General features: G+C 42.6%; 1 protein-coding gene across 1 annotated transcript; it reads left to right on the top strand.

Annotated features, from left to right (window-relative positions):
* On the top strand, positions 1-23,558 carry LOC146561868 (olfactomedin-like protein 2A). The gene is made up of 8 exons (XM_085293281.1): positions 1-274; positions 10,392-10,655; positions 11,216-11,323; positions 11,468-11,644; positions 13,202-13,439; positions 18,450-18,749; positions 18,954-19,139; positions 21,205-23,558. Exons 1-8 carry the CDS (start codon positions 206-208, stop codon positions 21,807-21,809), a joined length of 1,947 nt encoding a protein of 648 aa, XP_085149407.1. The 5' UTR covers positions 1-205; the 3' UTR covers positions 21,810-23,558.
* Positions 23,559-23,940: the final 382 nt, after the last annotated feature.

The following is a 23,940-nucleotide window of genomic DNA, read 5'->3' as shown; positions in this document are numbered from 1 at the left end:
ATGCACACTACGCGCCTGGCTGAACACAGAGTGCGCACCAACATCCAGCCATCCATACATCCACACGCACAGGCTCACGCATACTGTACGTGTTCTGTGCAAAGTGGAAATGGAGCTGAAATAGGCGCAGCGCTCTGGAATGCCCGCAGCACCTCCCGCTTTGGATTTCTAAATTTATTGCGCACAAACTGACGCACGAGAGAAAATGTGGAGCTATACGAAGCTGCTGGCCTGTCTGCTGATTCTGTGTAAAAATGCGTCCTCACAGAGCAAGGTAAGAACAGACCACTTTACTTTGTGGGACTTTTCTGCGCGTTTTCAAATCAAACTCTAACAGCGCTCACTCTGTGCTCATGCGCACCTCTGACTGTGATCCATTTCACGGAGGCTCTCAGACAGACAAATAAGTGGCTCCGAACACCTCCCTCGAGCCGGGGCTTTAAATTTCCTGTCTAAGGTCTGCAGATGGTTCGGGTTCTGTGTCATTGTTTGTGACTCGAGGTAATCCTCCCAATGAGGGCTTTTGTGCGACAACAGTAACCATAGGTGCCTGTAATGACACCTCCAGTGCGCTCAGGACTGTGGCAGCAGAGTGTGGGAGAGATGGCACTCAGTGAGGGAACGGTAATATCTGGCTGCCGTGTTTGTACAGCTGCTGGACTACAGTAAGCCCTCACTCTCCCTCAGCTTAATCCAGCTATACACACACACACACACACACACACACACACACACACACACACACACACACACACACACACACACACACACTGCCAGAAGATATAGCATATGTTCAATATGCCTGTGGACCAGAGGCTAGATTGTCTGTGTGTGTGTGTGTGTGAGAGAGACTGTCAACAATCGTCTGCTGCTGATTCTATCAGGGTGGCCCCTTTAGCACCAGTGTAGGTCAGTGAAGAGTAAAACCCATTATTAGTACAAGTGGTACATGCATAGCAGCAGTTCAGGGTGTAACACTGGGAGTAGCAGTACTGGCAACACTTTCCTGAGTTCCAGTGAAGAGGAGTGATAATGTTGCCATCAGTGCTTTCAACTTTGTGTCACTTTGCACCATTTCAATACACAAAGCCAGAACATAAACATGTTTTTCTTCCCAGCTGACCGAAGAACTCGTCTAACATTTGAAGCATAACGTCTGAATCTTTCATGTTGACCTTAAAGCTGAAGAAATGCCTGCAACTCGATGAGTGGAAACTCCAAAGCAGCGTACTCATTTTGGAACTTTCAACAGTACATATAGGTGGAATAAGCAGGTGTCTGCTTACTTGTGGCAAAATGTATAAATTAGGTAACAGCTGATACAACCCACAGTACTTGGTGAAAAGTCAGTAACCAATGAGCAATCACTGGGGCTGAAAAACAGCCAATAAGGAAGAGCACAAACCCGCTGCTCCTCTAATGGACTTGAGTTTAGTTCCAAAAGTAAGCCAGTCCCCATAGACTACCAGAACTGACCACATGAACACGTCTGACGCCTGGGACATTTCTCACTTTTTTAATACAAAGGCTCAAAGTTAGGGAAATTGTCACTTTGACAGAGAGGTGTGTCAACAGGCATCTGTAGGTGAACGCTGCTAAATCTTACTTTGGATCATTTCAGTCACTCCGCCGGTCTTCTCTCGTATGTTTGTGCTTTGGAGCATTTTAATGGAACTGACCATCCAACAAGTCTGTGCTTCAGGTTTAGTGAATGAAATTCTGGTATTTTATTAGTCCCCTGCATCTAAATATTGGAATTTCTGGCTTGGAAAAAAAATGTCCCGAGGCTTGTTCAGAAAACATTTTAAAAAATGTTGGTGTTGAGGCTTTAAAATGTGTTGTCCACTTATGATAAACATTTATGATAAGATCGACTGGATGTAACAGTGGAACTGGTCGCTGTAGTGCTGTGACATTACACTGGCTTTTGAACTTCCTTCTTCACCTCCTCCAAACCTGGAGTTTTTGTGGCCGTGGCTCTTTGTAGCCAGAAATGTGAATGGATTACTAAGTTATCAGCTAACACTAGAACACTTAATTAACAAGATTCATTTATAGACTGTGTGCGTACCTCAGACATGCTCAGATACCTACTAATAAGTGCTAAAATACACAAAATAGTGTGTGAGTCCAACCCCCAAATAGGTGGGGTTAGTTTTACAGGCGATTTACAGACGTTGCACTATTTCCTTAACACAGGTGCAGTCAGTTCATTCCAATATTAAGCACAAGCAAGACATGCTGTTTTATGGTGCAATTAGCAGTAAATTCTGTGATGCAAATGTTAATAAATGAGACTGCATACTTGATTTAAATATTCCCCTCTCTATATTTTGCCCCTTGAGAAAGGAACTCCTGGAAATATATATGCAACGGGGTCAGGCACATATATAGAAGTTCCCACCTCTTCCTCTTCCTCTTGTAACTGCACTCTGTTTGTTAATACTGAACTTTTTTTGTTCTCCCCCCCCCCAAAAAAAAAAAAAAAAAAACCAGTTTGCGCTGGTCTGACCAGTGCCTTTCTGTGTGGAACTTGAATGTCCACCCAATGTTTGCACGGTCCTAAAAACTGATAGGTGGAAGAGAATGGATGGATGCACTCTGCCTCAAGTGGTCACTTTAGGAATTGCAGATTTTTTTTAGCATCGCCTTGATTTTTGTAGCACTTATTTTTATGATTTATCCTCTAAGTAAGGTTATTAAATTGTAAGTGCACTGATTCTTATATAGCAATATGCATCCATTCATACAAGCACTGTTTCTGTGCTTTCTAACATTCACACTATGATGGATGCATCGGGGAGAAACTTGGTATCTTGCCCAAGGATATTTGGCATGCACATTTGGGCAGCTAAGTACTGAACCAGCAACGTTGTGATTAGTACATGACCTGCTCTACCACCTGAGCTACACCCGTCCCCTACTGCTCAACAATTCTACATCAAAAGTAGAAAATGATAAAGATTTTTATGACATCAACACAAACAATTTGATGCCATTTATTTATTATTTTAGCTCTATATCAGTATGAAGTCATGCCTCGTTCATTGTGCAGCAGCAGTGTCATGGCTGACTCCTTGTTACTGTAGTCAGACTGGTGCTTTCAGTAAGAGCAGTGAGGGCACCGGAGGGTGGCGTGGGAACCGGCATATGCACCTGCGTTTTATTTTGGTTGTAAACAAACCTGAGGACAATCAGGACAAGGTCAACTAGGGGGTAGGGAGGAATAAAGAGCAGCATGGGGTGCTGAGTCTGCCTCAGCAAGACAGTCTGTGCCATTTAGGCAGTGTCAGAGCCTGGGCACGATTAAATATTTATGGACTTGCAGGTGCTGCAGTTTGCCTTGTAGTCTTCAATGTGCCTGAAATGACATTTCTTTCATGCTGTCTTATGCCAACACAACTTCGTTTAATTGGGGGTGTCACATGGAGGTTGATGAAGAGTCAACATTATCAGTCTGCAGACAGTCAAGTCTCTGTTTGTGGTTAAAACAAAGCTGTGGGAAATGAGAGACTCGTGTGTCTGTCACACTGAGGCTGAAGAAAGCCTATTCTCCCCCCGACTGGTTCATCCTCTGCAGCTCTGTACATTACGGGAATTTGATTAAGATGTGATTTTGCTTGGTACACATGGTTCTCTTATTATTGCCCCTTTTCTTAAAGATAAATTAAATAGTTTCATATGTTTAAACATTACAAGGGTTAGACCCTTTTCACCCTGTGTGCAGCTCAATTTGTAATTGAGAGGATTCAAAGAAAAATGTTTCCGATTTATTTCACTATCTGCAAATTCTCCTACTGAAGAAAATAGTAAAGTGTTGTTCATGAAGTCGTCACCCAGTGAGCATACTCTGACTCTGATACTGACCAAATAATCTCAGTATTTTAATCCGTAGACCTGAAACTAGAGATTGAGCTCACTGAGAGCAAGATAACCGATGGTCATTTTCCCGTAGACGTCTTTAATAGCAGAACCCTTCCTGAAACCAGAGAGTCACCACCTGCTGGTGGTAAAACAATCCAAGTTAAAGGCTCCTTGCTTTTCAGACCCAGAAGCTGCATCCATCCTACAGTTAGTCGTCTGGACACCTACAGCAGGAAGTAGCTGACTTTTTTGCACTTTTGGTTCCCTCACCTGGAACATAAAGTCCACGTTTAAACTGTGAAACTTTTAGGACTAGAAAAGTTGTTGAGAACCTTCAACTTAATGACACTGAACACAGGAGGTCAGCAGGGGTTAAAGTCATGTGACTTCGGTGTTGCTCTTTTCACTGTTGTGTCAGTGCAGTTTTCCTTAAATTATTTATAGAAGAGATGCCAAGTATTAACAAATAGTAGTACTGGTTTTGTTGAGGAATGGCCCAATCCAGCTTTCTCCGATTCCGATCCAATAACGACACCTTTGCTGTCAATGCCCAGTACTGATCTGATATCAGTGTTTAATCATCTGTACATGTAAGAAATGAACACAAATATATGAATATATGAATTGCAATTTATTAGTGAGATAAATGAAAACAGGCACACAATAAAGGAAGGGAAAAATAAATCATTCATAATACATTTGCACTGGTTTTATTTCACATCAAAGCAGAGTTACAGGCTACAGTTGCAGCTGTTTCTCCTGTTTCAGCTAAAGTGAAATAACATTTAATCACATTGACAACTACGTAAGTATGTTAAAAGCTTACCAACAAGTTTTGCACCGTATCAATAGTCTGACTTTTTAGATAAGCTAAAAGTAATCCGTGGTTATGCTTGGATCTTTTTATTTTAGCACACTTTAACTACAGTTTGCTGACAAGTCAAAAACTTTCACAAACACACAAACAGAAGATGTTGATGTTGCAGCGTGAAATACCTGTAAACTACTGTTAGCTTCCTCTATGCTACATTAGCTCTGCTGTTAGCTCTGCTGTTAGCTCTGCTGTTAGCTCTGCTGTTAGCTCTGCTGTTGCATTGCAGAATAAAGACAAAAGAATATAAAACTGATTCATTGTCCTCATCATTATCTAATCAAACTTCTTGGGTCAGTATCAGACTGATATCTCATTTAGATATCAGATCTGCAAGTCTCTAGGTTTTTAGCGAAGCACGGTCATGGCTAGGTAGCTAAGCTAACTAGTGGCTAATTCTAAGTTGTCATTTAAAGTTGAGTTCCTTAATGCTAGACATACTTGACCGTATTTACTTTGTTGAAGAACTGTGTGGAAACCTGTTCACTGTGAGGAAACGCTGCTAAACCAAGCGCACAGGTTACAATATAGCTTTACTTCCATGTAAAGGTCAGAATTTGTGGGAATATTATGTTCAAGTAAAAATAGCATTCACATTGATACCACCAAAGCATTGCATTTGTTTTTCACGGTTGAATCAGTTTGTTGAATAAATGGCTTTAAAATGGAGTAGAGGATCTGTGTCACTGAACACTGAAGGAATTTGCAGCTCTTAATGGCTCCAATAAACATCTGGGGTGAGAAATCATCTGGAGAAAAGGCTTTGGCAACAGCAATCATTCCACTCATGGTTGAAGTCACAAAGCAGACACTAATAATTAGGGAAGTGTGTCTTTGTACTTGAAGTTATTACGATAGTGCCACAATGACAGATTGATTTGCATCTGTGAGATTTCAGCGGATTTGCACCCTTAAAAACCGACAAAATAATTATGTGTCATAAAAACATGTGTTTAGTACTTTTCGGAGCTTTTGTAAAATGGCTGTGGCTAAAATGAAACTCATGAAGGTGTATATGTCTTTGAGTAGAGACTGAAAGCTTTAAGTGTTATTTGCTCAGATACACAGATCCAGCAGGAATGTAGATGTGTACCCCTAAAAGCTGCGAGTGCTTGATACACTTTGTGCTGAGCTAATTAACATCCGCACGCTAATGCTGGTAGTTTTGTCTGAACCAGCGACTTCAAGGTTCATCTCCAGACTGAAGGCTTTAATAAAGATACCAGGTTAATTTTTGTATTGGCACTGTGTGTCTTCAGTACTGCTAATTAGATTAAAAATCAGGTCAGAGTGGAACATGGATCACACTTTGGCTCTCGAGTACCCTTGAAAGGAGATGATGAGGATTTTAAAGGCGTAGTTCTTGCTATAAATCTTGAAGGGTTAGAACTCAGGGTGCCCTCTCTGGGCATTTGTGGGAAAATGACAGACAGAGTGCTGATGTTTGGGTTTGCGGGAGGATGAAAGATGCAGCTGAACATACTGTACCTGCCATGCCTGCCTTCTTCACTACACAGTTGTCCCAGTGATTAGCAGCTGGCAGATCTCTAAAAGGGGAGGATATCCTTGTTTGTACGGGCACAGCTGCAGATACAACAGGCCGGTGCTCCCGAAACACTGGCTAATGAATGCGGCGGCCTTTTGTGTAGCACGTTGTGTGTTTTAAACAATCCTGAGCACAATTGGGGTTTCGCTTCATCACTGTCAGGGCACGTTAGCTGTTAACGGCTGCAGCAGTTGATCTAATAGAGCTCCTTGCAGTGTGCAGGCTCTTTTCCTCCCATCGTGCAGACGTGAGTTCACATTTGAGCCGTGTTCTTTTTGACCTGAAACTTGACTGCACTTGATAGGTCAAGGCCAAAGACTCAGAGCTCAAAGCATGCGTTAAATGCGCTGTACTCTTAATTATTAGCACTGCTAATTGTGTTGGCTGTTCCCATGCTGATAGGTCAGCTTGGCATGGGATGCTGGATGGTCAGTTAGGCATATAGGCTCATCTGATTTGACAGATGGAGGAAGCAGCTGCTCTGACCGGCAGAGGGATTCAGATTGTTCACAATAGGTGCCACAAAAAAGCCCACAAGATAATGACTCAGTCCTTCTTGACTTTAAACCAGGCACCAAAGTCAATCTTGCTGGAATTTCTCCACCTTAAAGCTGATGTTGCTATGCAGCGGTTGGTGTTAAGCTGGGGTTGAACAATGCAGCTCAGCGGGGCCATAGGCAGAGCCCCTGCTAAAGAAGTTTAATCTGCTAATCCGTTCTATTTTCATGTGGGTGTGTGATTTGTCAGGCTGCTGCCTTTACACTTGACATGGGTCAGGATTACCTGGGCTCTGCACACAGGAGTCCTGCCCCATATCAAGACCCCCTCCCAGTATGTGTACTGTAGAGTAGGGGAAATCATCCACTCCCCAAAACGAAACACCCTCTACACCTTTCCCATCACTCGGCCTGCATTCCTTCACTAATGAGCCCCCCCACCACCACCTTTACCACTAACCCTCTTTGCCATCACTAAGCCTGCGGCTGCACTACAAAAAGACTTCAAAAGCTGTGCTTTGACCAGGACAAACAGTCACAAATTCATTAATATACCATCGACCAAAACATAAAAAATACGTGAGATTTTATGTAAATAGTCGACTTGCTGTGTTTTATATTGTAGCAAGGTCCAGAATAATCAGTGGAGAAAGTTAAATATTTACTAATACCTCACAGTCTCATTTGCATGTAAAGATGAGGAAACGTGCAGGTTATTTTCATGTGGTCAGCCTGCTGATTCCTGCAGTCCGAACATGAAAGTCCATCAAAGTAGAACCAGGAGTCTTTCTCAGTGACCTGCAGCCAGTCAGATGCAAATAATGGAAACGCTGACAAATGAATACATGAACTGTTTTCCTCTGACCAAACCAGTAATCGTCTGTATTCACATTAAACATGTTAGCTTTAGAGAGAGAGACACATCTACACAGACAACATGAACATCATATTGAGCCATCCGCACAAGTGATTGTACAGGCAGCAGGCTGTCGAGTATGTCAGTAACACATTGTGATATATTGTGTCGCCTTTTTTAAACTGCAAAAGGTGAATTTCATCAGTATCTGGGGTTTTTTCAGCTAATTTTAATCTGGGACCGTGAAGCAGACAGACTCTAGACAGCGCTGTCATTCAAACCTTTCACAGATGTCCAGCTTAACTGCGTCCAACTGATGCTAACCCTCACAAGTGTGCAGCGGTCCGTGAGATGACGAGCTGTTACAGTCACATATGGATCCACGGCCTGTGACACCTCACACTTAATGCAACAAATTCTGCTGAATTCGACTGAACGTTTACCTGGATCCAACTTTGTGAAAAAATGTCACATTAGCAAAATAAAGCTTCTCACATCTGGGGTCCAGTTGAATTGTGTCTAGTGTTATTAGTGTTTTGCCACTGAGTTGATTTAGCTCTCTTAGCTAATGTTATCTGAGGACAGCGGTGCATGAGATAAGCCGTGTTGTGACAATTCCAGTAGTCCATAAAACATCAGCATTACGCCTACACAATATAAACAGTTATGAGGTGGCTTTTGTCACATTTACAGACAAAGTAAATGTATCATAGTATAAGTCTTTGACTTACAGCTAGCTGCTGGATGTTGCATCGTGTACAACAACAAACTGATCAGGTCAGAGAGTAACTTTCCAAGCGTGCAGGTGCAACACTTTGAACACTTTAAAGACTTTCTGTGAATGTGTTTTTCAAAGATCGAAGCTTAGAAAAGAGACACTAAACTCAAAGATGTTGGCTCGTGAGGTCGGAGGATCAAATCCTCCCTCCAAGCTCAGTCATGTGAGGGCTGAACCACAGCTCATTAATGAAGAATCTCAGCAAAGTGATCCCACATGTGCACCTGTCCTGTGATTTATCGCAGACCCTAAATCTCTCTAGGGAGGGATGACAGGCGGGACCTCCTCCAACACATGGTCCCAGCAGTAATAACTTTGAATTATGGTCTGAAAAAACAATTCTGCAGAGTGAGAAACACTTTTTTAACCACAGCGAGAAAACAATTATTCGAATTTAGACGTGAAAATGCTGCAATTCATTCATTCTGCTAGTAATAAAGACGCAGATCGTAACAGTTGTCATGCATCAGCTAACAGCTTGCAGTGTGCTGTACATGTACAGTGCCATCGATTAATTAGAAGTTAAGAGGACTCAATGCTACATACATACCTAGCTAACTTAAATAAGGTAAAATGATGAGCCTTTGCTTACTGTCATGTGCTTTAAAATTAAATGTGGGGAGTCTTGGACTTTGTGTCATTTTTATATGTTTTACCGATAGCTAAACTCAGTAGCACAAAGCTGTAAATCTGAGCGAATTAGCTGATGTAATCTGACAGCTCGCAGTCCCTCTGTGTTTGCAGGCAATCTGGTGTTAACGGACATTAAGCAGAATGACAACAACAAAGCAGCTATAATGGCATTACTGAACACTGTGGAGAACTTTCTTAGTGCAACAACTGAGTGTAAAGGTTTCAGTGTGAGAGCTCAGACTGCCAAGTCACCATCACCACCTGAATGTTTAATCAAATATCCAGTAAATCTGAAGGTGAACTCCAGTGTGAAAGGTTTCTCACCTCGTGTCAGCTTGCACAGCCTCAGGTTGAAAATGTCTGCTCTGGCTGCTGTATTTTGCTTCTTGTTTTTTAAGTAAGCCAAGGCCTGCCAGAGCCATTGGCATCATGCTTGGCAGCAGCAAGCCAGCTGGTGATGAAGCCGAATGATTTATGCTTGTCTCAGAAGGCTTCCTGTGAGTCACAGCCGTTAAAACTCCAGAGAAGGGAAACACGCTGTTATTTTTCAAGATCAGTTTCCTTCCCTTCCTTTTGTTTCCCTGTATTAAAAAAACCATTTGTTACTCATTAAAATCCAGCAGGGATTAGACTGGATGACTGGAAAAGCTGTGGATTCCCTGGTAGAGGAAGGAACAGTAACACGCAACATTTAAAATTCAATTCAGTTTTATTTACACAGCACTAAATCACAACAACAGTCGCCTCAAGACGCTTTATATTGTAAGGTAAACCCTACAATAACACACACAGAGAAATCCCAACAACAACGTAACAACAACATCATATGACCCCCTATGAGCAGCACTTTGGCGACAGTGGGAAGGAAAAACTCCCTTTTAACAGGAAGAAACCTCCAGCAGAACCAGGCTCAGGGAGGGGCGGGGCCATCTGCTGTGATTGGTTGGGGTGAGACAAGGAAGACAGGATAAAGACATGCTGTGGAAGAGAGACAGAGGTTAATAACAGATATGATTCAATGCAGCAGCCTACACCTATTGCAGCATAACTAAGGGAGGATTCAGGGTCACCTGGTCCAGCCCTAACTATATGCTTTAGCAAACAGGAAAGTTTGAAGCCTAATCTTAAAAGTAGAGATAGTGTCTGTCTCCTGAATCCAAAAAAGGGTGGTAGATAACAGTACCATCCAGGTCAGTAATGCAGAAGCAGCTCGCTCAAGACAGGATTAGAGATGTTTTCCACTTCGTGTATGTAAAGTACCTAATGACATATATGACACAACGCCACAGAAAATGACTCTCTTTCTTTGGCTTTGAAAAGGACATATATCACATTGTTTCTTTCAGATTTTCGGAGAGACCGAGCCTGTTCGCATGACGTCAGAAGGTTCAGACTGCCGCTGTAAGTGCATCATGCGCCCTCTGAGCAAGGATGCATGTCTGCGCTTGAAGAGTGGCAGTGTACGTGTGGAGGACTTCTACACAGTGGAGACGGTCAGCTCTGGATCAGACTGTAAGTGCTCGTGCACAGCCCCGCCATCTTCCCTCAACCCCTGTGAGAACGAGTGGAAGATGGAGAAGCTGAAGAAACAGGCCCCGGAGTTATTAAAGGTGAGATCATGCAGCATACAGTCACCGTGATTATTAGAGTCACAGCATGTGTTTGTGCAAAAACACAGTTTTCTTTAGCCTGTTTTTCCCCCACTAGGAGTCAGGAAATTCAGACACTGAAATTCCTGTTAAGTTTTGATGAAGTCATGAAGAAAGTAAATGTAATCAATGTCATTTTACAGAAAACAAAATAGCATTTATTTCAGTTATTTCAGTTTGTTTAGTTCGCAAAATGTAAAAGCAAAGCAATAACAACCATCTCTGCACAGAATCGGACAAGCAGAGGAAGCCCACTGTACCACATGAACCTAAAGGCCACTCTGACATCTCCGGCTCCACTTGGAAGAATGAATTAACCTAATATGATTGCACTTAGGAGTAGAGCACAAACATAAAGCACTGAGATGGATGAGAGCACTCAGGCAGAGTGATAGTAAATGCCTTTGGAGGGCACTTCAGCGATTACTGTGGTCAAACAGAAGCACATAAAGCTGTCAGCTGTGTCACGAGGAGACGATGATTAATGACGTTTCTTCTCCTTTTATCGTATGAACGAACAGCTCCAAGCTATGGTGGACCTCCTCGAGGGAACGCTTTACAGCATGGATCTTTTAAAAGTCCACTCCTACATCAATAAGGTGGTGTCTCAGATGAACACCCTGGAAGAGGTAGGCAAAACCCACACTGACATATTTATAATCAAAGTCTCGGTCAGGATGCACGGGCTTGGGAATTTTGAGGATTTTGTGATTTTTTTTTCTTTTTTAATCTCATGGACAGAGAAATGTGACACTAATGATCGTGTGTTGTAGACAATCAAGACAAACCTTACACGTGAGAATGAATTCGTCCGGGACAGCATGTTGAGCCTCACCAACCAGTTTAAGAGATACGAGAACTATTCCAACATTATGATGAGCATCAAGAAGGAGATCTCCAGCCTCAGCCTGCAGCTGCTGCAGAAAGACTCAGCTGAGAGCAAAGCACAGGTTAGGAACACAGTCTAAGCTTTCAGTGTGTCTTTGTGCTGCTGCCAGGACGGGTATGTGACAGACTTTAAAATCAGTACTGTGTGTTATTAGTTAAATCACAAAACTATTAAATTAAATTAAACTCAACACATGCCCGTAGTTATGTCCTTGTCAGTTCGGAGTTCTCTGGCATTACAAACTTGGATTAGCTACAATATTGGTCATAATCCAAACAAAACAAACAGTTTGGAATCTTTGTTGCGTCACATTTGTATTATTGTACTTTTACTGCTTCTGAGTGACCATGTTCAAGAAAACATTGCTGAGAAAATATTGTGCATCATTCTTAAAGGAATTTATGGGTCTCCTCAGGGGACGTTTGCTGAAACAACACTTTAACTAGAAGCTGAAGGACGTGTGTGAATACTGCATGTAAAAGAGTTGCAAAATGTAACCACTGTTATCAGGAAGTACCAGTCAAAAGTTTGGACATCATTTTACTACTTTCTACATTGTAGATACAAACTTAAGATATCAAATATATGAAGCAAGATATGTGGAATTATGTAGCAAAGAATAAATTGATAATATATAACTATAAATGTCTTATAGTTGAGATTCCTCAAAGTAGCCATCCTTTGCCTTGTTTCCATGTTTGCCTGTGTGAATCAGGCCTTCATGGTCAAATAGCTGCTGAGAAACCACGACTAAGGAAAAGCAACAAGCAGAAGATTTGTTTGGGCCAAGAAACACAAAAATGGACATTAGACCAGTGGACATCTGTGCTTTGGCCTATAAGTCCAAATTTGAGCTCTTTGGTTCCGCCCACCGTGTCTTACTGTGGCACAGAAAAGCTGAACGATGGTCTCTACAAGCACGGTTCCCACTGTGAAGCATGGAGGTGGAGGAGTGATGGTGTGGGGGGCTTTGCTGGTGACACCGTTGGGGATTTATTCCAAATTGAGCGCACACTGAACCAGCATGGCTACCACAGCATCCTGCAGCCACACGCCGTCCTCTGGTTTCTTTTAGTTGGACCATCATTTATTTCTCAACAGGACAACGACCCCAAACACACCAGGCTGTGTAAGGGCTATTTGACCAAGGAGAGCGATGGAGGCCTGACCTCCACTGTCACCTGACCTAAACCCAATGTATCTCTGGGAACTCCTTCAAGACTGTCGTTAAACCATTTCAGGTGACGACCTCATGAAGCTCATCAAGAGAGCCAAGAGTGAGCAAAGCAGGAATCAAACGGCGGCTATTTTAAAGAATCTTAAATATAAAACATTTTTCATATTTCATAGTGTTGATGGCTTCAGTGAGAAAAACAATAAATGAGATGGTGTCCAAACGTTTGACTGTACGAGAGAAAGAGAGAGAAACAAACATAGAGATACATTAATATGGAGGAAAAGAAGGATGTAGTAAACCTCTGAAAGAAGAGCAGTAAGATTAGTCATCAGTTATATTACGTTTACTATCATTACACCTGAAGGGTGAACTAATCAGCCACGTATAAAACACACAGGCCACTATTACTAATATCCTGACATAATGTGAATTTCTTTCCAGGCTACAAAAACCAAGGAGGCTGTAAAAATACCCAACAAAAAGAGCCCTGCTGTTAAACCTCCTCCCAAACCTCCCAAAGAAAAGGTTGTCAAGCCCAAGAAAGAGGTCATTAAACACGGGAAACTGGTAAAGCCTGATCCTACAGTCAAAACCAAGGTGGTCGGCCACCAGCCTGGCGTGGTGAGGGGCATCACGTACTACAAGGCCTCCAAAGCTGACGAGGACGAGCACAGAGGAGGTGAGGGTTTTGGTTCTCTGTACACGCTCAGAGTGTAGCGGTGTGTTCGTAGAACGCCGCCCTCCACGAGCTAAAACAAACAGCGTGTTCACACTTTAGCTGAGTTTGCTCTCCCATGTGTGTGCGATCATCTGTGTGTGATCCACTGTGGGTGTTGAAAACGATCCAAATTAGTTTCCTCAGCAATCTAATCTGACCCCACATGATACTTTCCTGGATCAGGATCAGCCTGCAGCCAGAGTCATGGAACCAGAGCGTGTACGAGCTCCATTTGGTTTCAGCAGAAAGCCTTCCTGAGAATCTTTAAATAAGTGCGACATAAGGCTGTAATTGTGTTGCAAACTCTACACTTGAGTTAATAAAACTGGGAATCCATCACTGTGTGGCACATGTGATCCCCATAATGCAAGATTTATTCCGGTGTTGTTTCAAGCAAAGCTGTTCCAGCGAGTGTCCAATTGGATTGCTGGTGCACATTCAGCCAGCAGGAAATCCAAACCTATTAATGACAAAACACATGGAGCTGATGGAATGCTGTCTCAATGCAATGCTGCCATGTCCATGACATGCCTCTGCTTCACTTCTCACAATAACGTGAGGGGACCCTCACCAGTGCAGAGAAAACATTTCCTGACTCCTTCCAATCCTCTTTAAGTCTAGTTGAGTGAATAGGTATGCTGCGTTTGCACAGGGCACACGCACATAAGGTTGTCACACTCTGTGTTCTGCCATGTATGAGAATCTGACAGAGCCCACCCGCTCTTGTCAAATCGCTGTTCGGCTACATTTCCATAATCTGCAGCACGGATGCAGGGACCTTTATTCATCCGGGAAAGCTTGATGCTTTTTGTGCGCTCGGCACATTTGGCTACAGTGACACACAGTTTGTGTTAGCACACCTGTCAATCACAGTTTCCTTTAAACGTCACTCTTATCCAAGTGGATAACTTGAGTCACCCACTCTGCAGCTGTTATGGTGGAGGAAACTATCCATAAAGGTCAAAACCAACAAGACGAGCCCGGAGAGAATTTACAGAAGAGCAACTGTGTTTGGCACAACGTTGCATTCAGAGTCGCAATTCTGATTGCAAAAGCTGCCAGTCACGAAAAAAGGTCAAAACCATTTTGTAAACACGTTCAGAGTGTTGTTAAATTTGCCATTTCAACACGGGGGTCTGTGGAGACGGAGTCGCCTTTGGAACCAGCGTCTCGTGACCTTCAGGAGAACCGCAGCTGTTTGCATGAAGGTTTCTCCTCTCAGTGGAACTGGTGTTCAGTGAAGCCTACATCCCTGATTGCAGCCATTCACCAACTCTCTGTGGATGGTACTCACGGTCATTAATCAGTGCTCATTTGCATATTAACTATGAAGCTGACCTCCCGGGACATTGAAACCTTGTAGTAGTTCCAGACTGAGACTGATGTATGGCAATGCTTTTTCTTTAGAACGTGGCATCATGTGCCTTGGCCTTGCATATCTTCATCACCATGTCAAAGCACTTTACAGGCTCTTTTTATGCAGTGCAGTGTGTATCCCATCTGCTTTACAAACACAGATGAAGGCCCCGTCCTCGAACACTTACCCAGCATTCATTTTTTCTGAAGGATTCTGGTAATGTTCTCAGAATATTGTTGCCACTGGTGCCCATAGGCTCCATCTGCTTAGAGCATGTTAAGGTCTCTGCTTATGTAGCACTGCTCCCCACATCTGTCTGTCAGGACCAAAGTCACTGTGTGAGGACCAGAAGGAGACTGAGTACATTTTACTAATGGCAACAGCAGTTTGAATTTATAAGGAAAGAAGCAAAACATTTGTTGTTTTTGATGAAGAACTAGAGTGTGTGTATACAGTGTGGATGGGAACTGATAAGAATTCAGCAATTTATATTCCATTATTTCTCACTTATTTTTATTCTTATTTATCACTTATCACGTTATTTATTCCATTTCTTATGGATTCTCTCATCGATTGGGTTCTCACTGGCTTTGCTTTGACAGTCACCACCAAGCAGCACATCAAATACATCACATTTCTGCACATAATTTTCATGCACTGCAGTCAAATGTTTGTGCATTTTACAGATATTTCCCATTGTTGTTGTTATAGGAGTTGGGGTCATTATTCAAAAAAGCATTATGCATTACACATATTACTTAGAACATTTTAATGTAATGACATGAATATAGACATTGTCATTCTCATAATTACCATTTAACAATATAAACTAATAAATGGTAAAAATGGTAAATGGCCTGTATTTATATAGCGCTTTACGAGTCCCTAAGGACCCCAAAGGACTTTACATATCCAGTCATCCACCCATTCACACACAGGTGATGGCAGCTACATTGTAGCCACAGCCACCCTGGGGCGCACTGACTAATAGGCTACAGTCCCAGAATCCAGCACAAACCCCTGTCCTAATGAGGACACACGCATGGTCTTTGGCTGCTCGACTGCTGGGCTGGGGTCAGCTTGGCTAGCTCTTGGCTAGCTTAGTGTTAGCATGCTGTCTGTGTAGGTGCTTGTAAAAGCTGTTAGCAGCATAATGGTGTTGTTTCTGTCATGGATGCAGTTTGCACTTTACCATTGCGCTCTCATCCTTTTCTGCAATAAAAGTAAAAGCATGTCCATATCCACACTGTACACTGTTCCTAATTAAAATCACCTGACTGCAGCACAAGTGCAAGTGGAACCAATAAGCAGATTGATGGGCAGGCAGACTAAGACACACCGTATCAATACCATATGTACCATATAAGTTAATGCTATAACTATGAGCACAGGAAACAGCGCTGGTTACAAAGAGCAAATGTGAAACACTTTCAAAGTAAACGTCGGTGTTTTCACAAACATGTGGCTAACGAGCTATCTACTCTGTGTGGTATTACAGGTAAGGCTGGATCAGGTGACCCTGAATCATCCCCTAGTTAAGCCTCAGGTTGTGGGGGCATTTCATGTGGTCTATTGAGCACACTTTATTACTTCCTACATTTCTCAAACTCCAGCCATTATTTCAAACACCTGTCATAATGTCGTCACTGTGTTTTTGCAGGGGAACATCCGAATAAAAACAAACAAACAAAAAACTATAACAGAATTACTGCAGTTTGAATTAAATTGACATTCTGATCTATTCTTCTCTAGCTCTCACCTTAAATACTGAACTCTCCCTCCTTTTCCACTTCTCTTTTATGAACAGTGTTCTCATCTTTAGCCATGAGAATGTGGATATTGAGAAGAATTTTTCATGGTTATTGGCTTCCCGTCTTTCTAAAGCTTCATCCGGGTGTTCTGGTAGAAATAACATAAACTGAAGGGATCTTTACCAATCACTTTATTTCAAACCGTGATTTTTGGAGTAATTAAAAGCTCTGAGGTGCCCCCTTATGGTCAAATGTATAATAATAACGAAGACATTTAATAATCCTCGATGGATCTATGATGTTTGAAACATTCATTGCCAACTGCAAGATTTTTCATAATATAATAACCCAGAAGTTATCTTTAATTGGCACCTTATCTACTTTAGTATGGGCTTTCTTTGTCTTCACACTGACAACAGTGTGCTAGTATAGTCAAGCATATGTTATTTAATGCTTGATGCTTGGTTTTTGTTTTAGTTAAGCATCAGGATTTTAACGCTCATACAGCATTTAATGATCTCTACTCTAGAACTTCAGAATAGGCACAACACTCCATCGTACCCAACAAAGAGGACTGAAACAACTGATATGGGTAGTTTTGGTTAAACAGGTAAACAGTTTATTTCATATCCTGTCTCAGACAGCATTATTCAGAATCATTCATACAGAATTTGCCTTTGATGTGAACTTCTGGAGCACTGCAGGCTGTTACATTTGTCCCTTTATCAACGTGCATGTGCCACGATCCATGGTTTAAAAACTCTTGGTAAAACTCAATATACCTACCTAGCCCAAAAGTAACCATCGCCAAAACAACCCAAAAAACTGTTTGTTTACAGCAGGGGTGCCCAATCCCGGTCCTCGAGAGCTACCGTCCTGCAGCTTTTAGATGCATCCCTACTCCAACACAGCTGAATCAAATGAATGGCTTGTTATCAGGCCTTTGCCAAACACGATGGCATGCTGAAGAGGTAATCAAACCATTTGATTCAGCTGTGTTGGAGTAGGGATGCATCTAAAAGCTGCGGGACGGTAGCTCTCGAGGACCGGGATTGGGCAGCCCTGGTTTACAGCTATAAATAGCTAACGTCTCCTGTCACCACACAGCCTGAGGGATGCCTTTCCTTGTTTTGCAGTCTCACTGGAGTCTTTATTTGCAATGAAAGCTAACTGTGGAGTTTTAGTGTTGGACGTTTTTCACAGCGTCACAGAAGTCACTATATTTAGTTACATAAAGACGAGCAAACAGTGTTAGTGTTGCTTCTTTAATATACAAATGATTCAACTGGAAGTTAGTTATATTAGTTATAGTTGTACTTGTGTGACTTCAAATCAGTTTGTCAGCAGCTAGCTTGCAGAGCAGGTTTAGCACTCTTAAATTTATGTTTGTGTTTTCAGCTACATATTTTTATCCAGTAACATTTTACTCTTTAGACACAAATTAATGCAGTAGCAGACTGAGCCCTGACCAGTTTGGACATGCGGAGAGAATCTCCTGTGGTGTCTGGCACTGGGATATTAGCAGCAAAATATTTTGGTTCTGTGGGTTGAAGGGTGGATCGGGCTTGAACCAGAACAAGTCTGGAAACAAGCCTCGTTCCAACTGTGATCACAGGAGTGTACAGATTTAGATCCGGAGACTTTTGCCTCATATTCATGTTCAGTCTACTGCTGGTTGCAGCGTGAGGGGAACACCACGTTCACTCAGAGTTAAATGCAATAATAAAATTAATCCAATAACTTCAACTACTTAAATGTTGTATTAATACAAAGTAAATTACTCAGTATGTAATCTATAGAAGTTTATAAAGGAATGTTTCTGTTCGATCGTGTCACTTCGTGTGCTTCTGCCCTCCATTTCAGACCATTCTGCCAAAACATACACAGTCCATCACGTCACAGAAAACCAGTCTGAGGACAGAGAAGCTGAGCTAGTCCTTGAAACTGTCGAGTCCACTGTGGCTGAACCCACTGAAACCACAGCAGCTCCAACCACTACAACTACAACCACCACCACTACCACCAGCGGCACACCTTCCACCACCTCGGTACCCACTACCGTGTCCACTCAGAGTGCACCAGCATCTGAAAGACCAGCTCCGACTATCATGCTAATGCTCGACAACTCCAATAACAACAGCCGACCCAGTCTCCACAGAGCAGGTGAGTCATGAATCCTCACTGAGCTCAGCATGCTCTGGGTTTCAGGCTTTTGACTCCAGTAACACAGACGATTATAGCAGCAGAAAATTGGGTCATTCTCTCTGCCAACACATGTCTGTGCGTGAAATTGATTTAAGCCCATGGTAATGCAAGTCACTCTCTGCCAGGCGTACACGGTGAATGTTCTGCTTATGTTACTTTCAGGAAAGATCCTCAACTGTGAGGGGACTTTAGCATCGATTGAACTGCCAGAGAAGCAGCACAGTTATGGGCGCAATGAGGGTGCCTGGATGAAGGATCCCCTGGCCAAGGATTCCAAGATCTACGTCACTAACTATTACTATGGCAACAACCTCGTGGAGTTCCGGAACCTGGACAACTTCAAACAAGGTGACAGTACTCTGTACAACACCGCCATCACTTCTATTATGCCTCTGCATCCTCAGCCCATGACTAAGCTAATAACATTTATTGTCCTGCACCTATCCGAGACCCAAAGCCTGGATAAAAAAAACAGACAAATAAATTATTACTTTAATCGTGTTCTCACCTTTATGTATGCCTTAATGAGCTTGAGCAGCCACTACAATCAGGGTGAAAATAATTCTTTAGAAATGTAAAGTTAGCCATGTCTTAGTCTGTGCTGCAGTGTTCACGAACAGATACTTTTACTGCGTCTTTTAAATGATGTGATCCCAACAGGTGATCGTGGCTCAAGAGTTGGGTGTTCTTGTAATCGGAAGGTTGCCGGTTCGAGCCCCGGCTTGGACAGTCTCGGTAATTGTGTCCTTGGGCAAGACACTTCACCTACCGCCTACTGGTGATGGCCAGAGGGGCCGATGGCGCGATATGGCAGCCTCACTTCTGTCAGTCTGCCCCAGGGCAGCTGTGCCTCCACCAGTGTATGAATGTGAGAGTGAATGAATAGTGGTGTTGTAAAGCGCTTTGAGGGCCCCGAAAAGCGCTATATAAATGCAATCCATTATTAACATACTTGTGTAACTGCTTTAACTAATAGCTGTTTTTTGTTCTAACATTTGTGACACTGATTCATGCTGATAATCCAATGAGCTCTGTGAGATTGATGAGATCTGTGGAATGTAGGCTGCTTGGTTGCTTCATGGCTCCAGTGGGTGGGAAAATCCACTCCTTTTACATCCAAATCAACAGAGGAATTGGATTACACTCTCTAAGAGAGTTAAGATGATCTCCCCTTTTAGGATTTGACTTGTTGATCTAGATGTGGTTGGACAATGGGCTTTCTAAACACACTTACATGTCAGGCGTCCTGCAGCGTGGTGAGCTCAGAGCTGTGTGCGGATGACTAGGTATCTTGGTGAGTGGCGGTGATGCCTGCTGTTCCTTGACATGTGCTCTGGCCTTTCCTTTGAACTGGGCACAGCAAAGGAGGATTACGTGTATGGCCTCAGGGATGGGCCTAGTGTGTGTGCACATGTGTATGAAGGGGAACGGGGTGGGGGACGCACTGTTTTTGTCCTTCACTGGCCCTCAGTTATCATCATTATCAAAATTAGACATGTGGTTGAAAGGTTAGGATAGCAGTTGGGGAAATTATATATACAGCAGAGGATGTGAAAGCTAATTAGTCACTCCATTGCAACATGAAGATGTATCAGTCGGTTACATCTCTATTTTCTATACATTGTAACATATTTAATGTGTCTTCCAAAATCTCCTGTCCTGGACAATTAAAATGATAATAAAGCATACTATTGTATCTATTAAGTTCATAAATACAGAATCAAAGCTGAATTGGTAAAAAAAGGAATTTGGAATTTATATACTGAGCAACAAAAACTCTTAAAATCATGAAATTAGATGTACTCGTTGTTACTTTAAATATAGACATGACATATGCTAATGCAGCCGAGCTCCAGTGTTAAGTACAACCTCAGGCGCCGGTTTAGCTCAGTGCGTTGAGCGGACGACTACACGCCATGTAGCTGTGAGCAGCCGGCCCGGGTTTGGGTCCGGCCCTTTGCTGCATGTCTGCCCCTGCTCTCCTGTCTTTTCTTCACTGAGTCTATCAAAGCTGAAAAAGGCCAAAAAAAGTACAACTTCTCACCACCAGTGCATCGAGGGTTAGGGTTGAAAAAACCCACCCAATGAAGTCGCTTACTTTCAATATTTCATTGTAGCTTTGGTTAAAAAGTTTTCTATTTGGATGTTCTGTGGAAAAGTCGTATAAAAAGGGCTGGACAGTAACTTAATCCAGACCCTGTGTCTGTCTGGTGAGTTACTAGCAATCTAGTAGATTTTGAGAGGTTGACTAGAAGTAAACATAATCTGTTCTTTATATATATGCAGTGCAGCAGTCTTGAGTTTTTGGACTCGATGCAGGAAAAAGTGCTGCTCATTGGCAAAGGAGACTTAGGACTATGGTTACCTGCGAAATAAGCAAAAGCTAACGTTTGAATCTTCCCGTTTACCTCAGGGCGCTGGAGCAACCTGTTCAAACTGCCTTACAACTGGATAGGCACAGGTCACGTGGTTTACAACGGAGCTTTCTACTATAACCGGGCCTTCACCAAGAACATCATCAAGTACGACCTGAGGATGCGCTACGTGGCAGCGTGGACACAGCTGCACGATGTCGTCTATGAGGACACCACCCCCTGGAAGTGGAGGGGCCACTCCGACATTGATTTTGCAGTGGATGAAAGTGGACTGTGGGTAATCTATCCTTCTGTTGACTATGACTACAATGACCAAGAGGTGATCGTCATCAGTAAACTCGATCCAGGAGACCTGTCCTTAAAAAAGGAGACCACCTACACAACGGGCCTCAAGAGGAACTCTTATGGAAACTGCTTCATCATCTGTGGCGTTTTGTATGCTGTCAATGTGTACAACCAGAAAGAAGGTGAAGTGAGCTATGCTTATGACACCCACACCAACACTGAAGCCATCCCACGTCTGCCCTTTACCAACGAGTACTCCTTCACCACCCAGATTGACTACAACCCAAAGGAAAAGCTTTTGTACGCCTGGGACAATGGCCACCAGGTCACATATCGGGTGAACTTTGTTGACGAGTGAGTGTAGTTAGTTTGCGCTACAGATTTGCTAACAGTAGACTCACCTGCGTGCCACCTAAATGGAAAGAAGATTCTTAGTATTCGACAACCTAGAAGCAGCCATATTGGACTCAACGGGACAAAGGACGAACTTACACCAGCCTTCCAGTACGATGCACGCTATTCAAACAGCAGACCTCAAAGTGTACCAAGAAGCACATCTGCCTCCAACATGTATTGGGATATGACTGTACAATATGTTAATAGCAAGGACAGGGAACAGTGGAAATAATCTCACTAGTTCAGTTAAAGTTGACAAGAAGCTCAGAGATGTTCACTTATCAAATGTCAGCAGGCTGGCAGGCTTTACTCCAGAGAAAGTTTCAAATAGACAGCTTTGTTTGTTTCTTCATCACACAGACACTCAAAATGAGTACATTTTGAAGCAGTGTGCATGTGCTGTGCAAGTCATTCCTCCAGTTTATTGACCGAATTCTCCACTCCTAACTCGATTACACTGTCAAAGGTGGAAGAACATTCCTCTTGTTTTGCATGACTCATATTAACTTTGGCTAAACTTTTGTAAGGCAGTGCCAACCTATTAACCGGTGCTTTTCAACAGTTCAGAATGATAGATCATAATAGATTAGCTTAGCTTTAGTCATAAATGTTTCTTTATAAATCTTAGTATAACTTGCTCTTAAAAGCAGGCGTAGTATTTATGGTGTTATATATTCAGTTACATAAGTCCATTGCGTCTCTTAGAAAACTCCAAGTAATGTCCTGATATTATTCCGGAGATCATTTTGGCATGTTTTAGAAGCAGGATAGGAACCTGTGGCGGGACATCACAGAGAGGAGGGCCCAGTAACACTTGTAACATAAAGAATAAAATAGTTTGGCCTTCATCGGTGCCACAAGTCCAACCTGGTTAGGTATTAACTTGCTATCTATGGTAATTCACCAGTTAGCCAACAACAGATGTGCTGATGAACTTTACAATGAAAGATCGGCTTCTGCCACCAACATCTCAGCAAGTGTTTGCTATCCAAGATTCCACCACCTGTATGAAAGGGTTGTCAGGCTCCCCCCTTTAGCATTTAACTCAACCAATGAGATTATTTCTGTCTCTACAGTTCTGCTTTTGTGAAATACTTTCTCTTCACTTTGCCATCTTATCCATCCCGAGACCGAGCGCTTTGATCGTGACTCCACTTTGATTGTCGGTCCGACTTCACGGTGCTTCCTGTCTCTTTGATGTTGTTTTGAGGGATGTGTCAAATATGAAAGATAAAACAAATAATGTACACAAAGTTTTTTGTATATATTTTCAGGAGTGTGTTTGACAATAGCATACCGCTTTCTCTTTCCATGGATCTGGTTACATTTCTGTATAAAAGAAATATGAAGCTTTACTCACTTTAATGACAACTCTATGACCACTATTGAGTATTTTTTTATAACAGCGGAAAGGAATAAGTGTGATCAGTCACCATTAGCTGTGCCGTCTTCATTAAAACATGAATGTTTTGTCTTTTGTTTGTTTTGACAACATATACTGAGGATTATAAGCTTTAAAGCCCATGAGGTAACTCTTTATAGAAGATTGTGTTCGTGTTTGCTTCATCTCGGAGCTCTGCAAGTTCAGTCATAACCGTAATGCCATTTGCAGTGATTAGTTCAAGTCTTTATACAGATATGTTATGCAACATGAACATAGCACTTACAACCTGCTGTGTGTGTCTTTGCCATGAAATAAAATTTCCATTATAACCGTTTGTCGTAAACCTCGTAAATCCCTCCACAGCGACCAGTTAAACCCCACGGCAGGACTCGCCCCTCCCTCTGCACCTCCTCTTGAAGGCTGATGACCACCAGTGACTCAGATCTTCTGATTTCTGGAGAACATCGCTCTCATGAGCTGTGTTTAGTTCTTGGGTAAAGTTCACCATGCTGCACTTGATCTGAAGTCCCAAAATACAGCATAAGGAGCCCCAGGTCATGGTAATAAGGGCCTGCTGTCTGCATCTTGGCTGCAGATTTAAACATTTCCAATTCGAGCTCCACGTCATGCAATTCTAGAGGGAGACACAGAAATAAACTGAGCTGAATGATGGGTGTGGTACTTTCATGCATGTGGTCCTCATTTTGTT

This window comes from Mchenga conophoros, linkage group LG12 (genome assembly GCF_057382185.1).
Source record: "Mchenga conophoros isolate Kocher_MC1m ecotype Shallow Benthic linkage group LG12, M_conophoros_male_GT1.1, whole genome shotgun sequence".
Lineage (NCBI taxonomy): Eukaryota > Metazoa > Chordata > Actinopteri > Cichliformes > Cichlidae > Mchenga > Mchenga conophoros.
This window is presented reverse-complemented; position numbering and strand designations above follow the sequence as displayed.